We start from the raw sequence: 6,245 nt of genomic DNA on the forward strand, positions 1-6,245 counted from the left end.
CATACCCTAAACCTCTCCTTCTTGACTTCAAAACCCTTCTTATATCTTCATCCCACCACCACGTCTCACCATGCCTACACTTTCCTTTCGTCCATCCACATACTTTATCTGCCGTAGCCAACACACAGTCCCTGTATCTCTCCCAAACATCTCCATCCTTACCACTCTCCCAATTTTCAGCCACCTTCACTTCAAATGCTTTCCTCACCTTTGCATCTTGCAACTTCCATGTCTTTCTCTTTGCCACAAACTTATCCTTCTTCCTCCTCCCCATTTCTTTTGATGTCACATCCATCACAACCATACTATGCTGCAACGTACCAGGTATCGCCTTCACATTCTTCACATACTTCCTATGTTTAGCCCTTACCAATATATAGTCTATCATCGATCTATGTTCCCCTGACCTATAAGTAATCAATCGCGCTGGTTCCCTTGGGAACCAAGTATTCCCCACCACCATGCTATGTGCATCCGCTAACTCCAACACTCTACGCCCTTCCTCATTCCGTATACCATATTCCCATCCCCCATGTACACCTTCATATCCGTCTGCATCCGCCCCCACATGACCATTCAAATCACCCAACAACACCACAAACTCATTCAACCCCGCTTGCTCAATCTCGCCAGAAACATCATCATAAAACCTATCCTTCTCCTCTTCCTTCCTACCTTGTTGCGGAGCATATCCTGATATCACCCTCACTATTACTTTTCCAAACACCATCACCACCACAATTACCCCATTGCTTCTCCGCCTCACTTCCAACACCTTCTCCACCAACTCTTCTCTTACCATCACACCAACTCCTCCCGTACCATCATCCCCCTTCCACCACAACTTATATCTTCCACCTTTAGCCCCCACAAACCTTGTACCCTCACCCTTCCATCTGATCTCCTGTAATGCAGCTACGTCAACCATTCTCCTCTGCAGCTCCTCCATCACTTCCAAACTTCTTCCTGTCAACGTGCCTACATTCCAGGTACCAAACCTCCAACCCCTTGGTCTACAAGTAGTCCTTCCATCTATAGTGCCTTGCACCGCCACACTATAGAGTGGGGTGCCAGTAGCCAGACCATCCACAGGGCCTTGCACCACAACCCCATGGACTGGGTCTCCGGAGATTCTTCGCACCCTCTTCTGCCGGATACTGAGGGCCATTGTTTTTTCACACACAAACACAAACGCGTACATAAATATATAATCTGTGTGTGTGTGTGTGCGTGCGTGCTCGCGTGTGTGTTAAACAATCATTCATTATTCGCTTACTATAACTGATAACTCTTTTTGATAATAATTCAACAGGCGACTGATTTTATTTAGAATTTTAAACCAGTGGAAAAAAGAGAAATAAAAGAAGAATATCCAACAATAGGAATAATATTAATAATAATAGCGACAGATAATAATAACAACAATAATAATAATCAGCTGCGTAATTCATGTTCATCATTGCTTTCTAGTAAGTGATAAATAAATTTATTAATTAAATAGCTAATCGTTTGAATTGTTATGTTAATAAATGTAATAACAATAAGCTAACAGTTGCATGTGACAGTGGTTTGTAATATATACATATATAATATGTATATACTAAATATATGTTATAGATATATGTTGTATCAGTAAAAATATGAATACATGGTTTTATACATAAGAAGAGATTAGGATTTATTAATTTAATAAGGATATATATATATATATATATATATATATATATATATATATATATATATATAATTGTTTATTTATACATAATTATTGTTATTGTTATTGCCATTATTGTGATATCTTTGGTTGTATATCTCTTAATCTGGATATATTTAACTTCGTTTGGATATCAATTTAACAACTGCAATTGGATATAACCATCTGTTGTTGTTGGTATCCTTCACTATCATCATCATTGGTGAATAATTTAATCGTTACCATAACTGGATAATTTCATCACAGTTGTTATCAGCGGTCAACAGTAACAACATAATCAATATCATCATCGTCATCTTTACCGAGTAAATTCATCAACATTATCATCATCGTCATCACCTTGGTATAGCCATGTTAATTATTCTGTTGTTAATTATGACAAGAATAATAATAATTTTCATTATAATAATTACAACAACAATAATATTAATAATTATTGTTATTTCTCTGTCACCCTGGCAATTATATTTTACTGATGTTGTTAATTATTATATGTAGGCATAGCTTCAGTCAGTCAGTCAGTCAGTTTGTAATTATTTTGCTTATGTTACTCCTACGTTTTCTAATTATCACTAAAGTTAATATTACCACTACTACTGTTATTACTACTACTACCTTTTAATAATACTACTAACACTACTACTACTACTACTACTACTACTACTACTACTACTACTACTACTACTACTACTACTACTAGTACTGCTGCTGCTGCTGCTGCTACTACTACTACTACCTATAACTACTATCTATTACACTTACTACTATTAGTAGTAGTGATAAAATTATTGTTTAAAGATATTATTATTACTTTTACTACTACTGCTTCAGCTGCTGCTACTACTATTAATAGATAAAATTATTACTACTTCTACAGATAATAATAAGAAATTTTTAATACTACTACTACTACAATTAATAAAATTACTACTAACAATCAAATTATTACTGTCGTTATTACAACTTGTTAGTAGTTTTAGCATCAAGCAAGTTTAGTAGTCTTAGTGTTTAGAATCAATAAAATATCGTATTCTCAAATAATTTGGTTTAAAATTATTTCATAATTATCATAATTTTTATTTTCACCATTCAGTTATGCACTGGAGCAAGCAATAACACTATGGATATAGTTTGATGATACTATGCAGTTTCATAGTCCTATGTAGTGTATGATGGTTGTACATGTGCAAAGCGAGTAACATTAAGTGACATTTCATGTTGAATCGACTGTCGTATTGATTGATCAACGACAATCGTACTGTTGTTGTTAGCAGTTGTACTTATAAACTGTCATTTTACTTGGTTTTAAATAATAATGAATAATAATAATGAATAATAATATAAATAATGATAATAATTAAGAAAAATATTAATAAATATTCGTACGTATGTCTAAAATTGTGGTTATAATTTAATAATACTAAACGACAATCAACAATAATAACACCAACAACATCAATTTCAGCAAAAAATAGTAATAACAACAAACAGTATTGTTAACAATAACAATAAGAATAATATCTATAATAATAATAATTAAGTAAAAGTGAGTTATAAAGTCGTAAAAATTACAACCTTGAATACACCTCAACCTTCAAACAATTCCAAAGATCGTTTGGAAGAAAAATTTACAATACCCTGAAGTAAGAAGTTAAAAATCATCGTAAGAGGAAATTAAAAAACAAGCCGCAAAGAGTTAAAAATCATCACAAAAAGAAGAAAAAACCAAGCAAGCAAGCCGCAAACATGTACGCTGAACACAACGAGTTGATCCACGAAATGCCGATGTTGGAAAAGATGAACCACATGGAGAGGGTGAGTCACGCGAAGAAGAGGCGAGCCCATCAGGTCAAGTATTACCAGAATTGCGAGAAGAAACAGAATAAGACCACCAAGAAGAAACAGACGCCGCTGGATAGATCGAAATCCATTAAGAAACTTCATTTCACTCCATCCATACTTCTCATCGACGCCGCTGTCAGGAATGATCTTGAAGAAGGTTTGCGTGTGGTCTGTGTATGTGTGTGTTTGTTTGTGTGTGTGTGTACATATATATGTGTGTGTGTATACATGTGTGTGTGTGTGTGTTTGTGTGTGTGTTTGTGTGTTTGTCTGGCCACAAAAATGTTATATGTGTTTATACATAAGACCCACAAATTTGCTGTTAATGATAGCAAAAAACAAAAATCTGTAATGACTGTAGTGATCTCCGAGGTGTTCAATTGTTAGTGAATCTCTAAAATAGGGTAGGTGGACAGCGATGAGGAAGACGAGAATGACGAAGCATATTGTTTAGAAGTGCAGGCAATATACACACTTAACTTACGTGTGTGTGTGTATGCTGTTTGTGTGTTAATTGTTTTTGCAAATTTCTGTTTGTTTTATGTCTTTTTTATGATGGTTTCAATGATTCTACTGAAAGATTTTCAATTTAAATAAATGTTCAGCTGAAAATCTCTTGGTATCTGGAGTGGATCCGAACGTGTGTGGTGAAGATAGCCTGTCTGTATTGCACCAGGTTGTTGTTGGTTGTGTTGTTGGTCGGTGGGGGCTTCAAATGTTGGGTTGTGTGTGTGGTGTGTGTGTGTGGTGTGTGTGTGCATTTAGGGCGGATTGACTGATTGGTAAGATGGATTTATGAAATGGATGATAAAAATGTTTGGATTATTCAGCTGGTATGATTCATTGGTGTATGATTTATAAGATTGACTGATTTGTCAATTAGTAGATTTATAACGGCGTAAAGTTTCGATAACCCATTCAATCAATCAGCCAATCAATCAATCAATCAATCAATCAATCAGCCAATCAATCAATCAGTTATACGATGATTTTGTAGTGCTGCTTAAACGACCTGCTTGAGATGATGAAGTTGTTCATTCGCTACGGAGCGGAAGTGAACTCACGTGACTGCGACCTCTGGACCCCTCTCCATCTTGCTGCTACCTGCGGCAACATCACACTCTGCCAGTGTCTTTGCGAAAAGTTGGTGCCGTCCTTTTTTTTGTCCGTCTATATTGTCAGTTGTCTACTGGTCTAAATTGTTATCATCGTTTTAATCATTTTCTTTGTTCTTACAAGTTGTTATATGTGCGTGGCTCACAGCGTGAAATGTAAATCAAGTTACAAAAGTTTTTTGTTCATTTCTTTTAATGCAACATCTTTAACAACGTTCTCTCTTCTGTTCATCTCTGCATGACACAGAAATTATTTTATCTCGCCATAACCTCTACTTAATGAATTCCAGTAAACTGTTTGTGTATTAAGATAGACGTACAACTCCATTGGAATGCCGACGTTACAAATTTATCTTCTTCATAAACAGGAATGCCGATCTACTGGCTCTGAACACGGATGGCAACATGCCATATGACCTTTGCGAAGATATGGCAACACTGGACTTCATTGAATCTGAAATGGCAAAGCGAGGTTGGTTGAGGTTAACTGTTTTAACTTTTAAATCTATCTGCTCATCTGTTATTAATTTTCTTCGTTTATATATTCGATCACCTACCTCTTCATTTAATCACCCATTATTTAATCAATTCATTTATTTATTCGTCCATTTGCTCGTTTATTCATTCATTTATTCATTCATCCATTCATTCATTCTTTCCTTCATTCTGTTCATCTCTTTATCTTTTGTCATTTTTCGTCTATGCCTGCATTCAGTCGTTCCGTAGCTCATTCATTCACTTATCTATTTATTCGTTCATTCATTTAATTATCCAATGATTTATTCATCTGTTCAGCCATTTTTCATCCATTCATTCATCCGCACAGGAATAACACAGGAGTTGATAGATGAGACGAGATTGGCAGCAGAGAGCCAGATGTTGAATGACGTCATCAAGTTTGCTAGTCAGGGTGGTGACCTCAACTGCAAGGGCAACAATGGAGAATCCCTAGTTGGTTACGATGAAGACGATGGTGATGACGACGATGATGATTATGGCGATAGTTCACCTGTACTTGACATACAAACAAACCACACCGAAAAACCAATAAAATTAGACCCCAACTAGTCAACCAATCAAAAACACAATAACCAATTACGAAACACGGACCAACCAACCAACCAACCAATCACCACCACTACCACAGCTTCACATAGCAGCATGCAGTGGTTACGGTAGAGTCATTGACTTCCTCCTAAGCAAGAAAGTTCCTGTCAATGCAACTGATGACGAAGGCTGGCAGGCTCTCCATCTCGCTACATGCTACGGACAGGTGTGTTCATTCTTTCAGTTCTTTTCATTACATCGTTTTAACTCTCCGTCCTTCATTCAGTTCTTTTCATTCGATCATTCATTTGTTCATTCATTTATTCACTCATTGTCGCCATTGTTATCGTTGGCTTTTGTGATGTTCTTTGTAATTATAATAATTGGCTTGTACTAGGGCTTGCATTAGTTCTTAAAAACTTATTTTGACCATTCAATTAAAAAAGGGATCTCACGACTCTCATTACAATTAGAGTTGGAAATATTGAAAATATTCCCCCGGGAATAAAAAATTTTTCCCCGGGTCG

At 35.9% G+C, this 6,245-nt stretch overlaps 2 protein-coding genes across 2 annotated transcripts in view; one reads left to right on the plus strand and one right to left on the minus strand.

The window, feature by feature from the left end:
• Positions 1-1,168, minus strand: part of HELRODRAFT_164588 (hypothetical protein) — a gene marked incomplete at both ends in the record, with an annotated part of 8,599 nt that extends 7,431 nt beyond the window's left edge. The window contains one exon of the mRNA XM_009029487.1: positions 322-1,168. Coding sequence (XP_009027735.1) covers positions 322-1,168 — 847 coding nt within the window. The remainder of the gene's footprint in view (positions 1-321) is intronic.
• A 3,016-nt stretch (positions 1,169-4,184) lies between these two features.
• On the plus strand, positions 4,185-5,944 carry HELRODRAFT_95847 (hypothetical protein; the record flags this gene model as incomplete). Its single annotated transcript, XM_009029488.1, has 5 exons — positions 4,185-4,232; positions 4,554-4,699; positions 5,040-5,143; positions 5,498-5,622; positions 5,819-5,944. Coding segments are annotated over exons 2-5 (477 nt in total), but the record flags the coding sequence as incomplete, so codon positions are not given.
• Positions 5,945-6,245: the final 301 nt, after the last annotated feature.

Source organism: Helobdella robusta (assembly GCF_000326865.2).
Source record: "Helobdella robusta unplaced genomic scaffold HELROscaffold_6, whole genome shotgun sequence".
NCBI lineage: Eukaryota > Metazoa > Annelida > Clitellata > Rhynchobdellida > Glossiphoniidae > Helobdella > Helobdella robusta.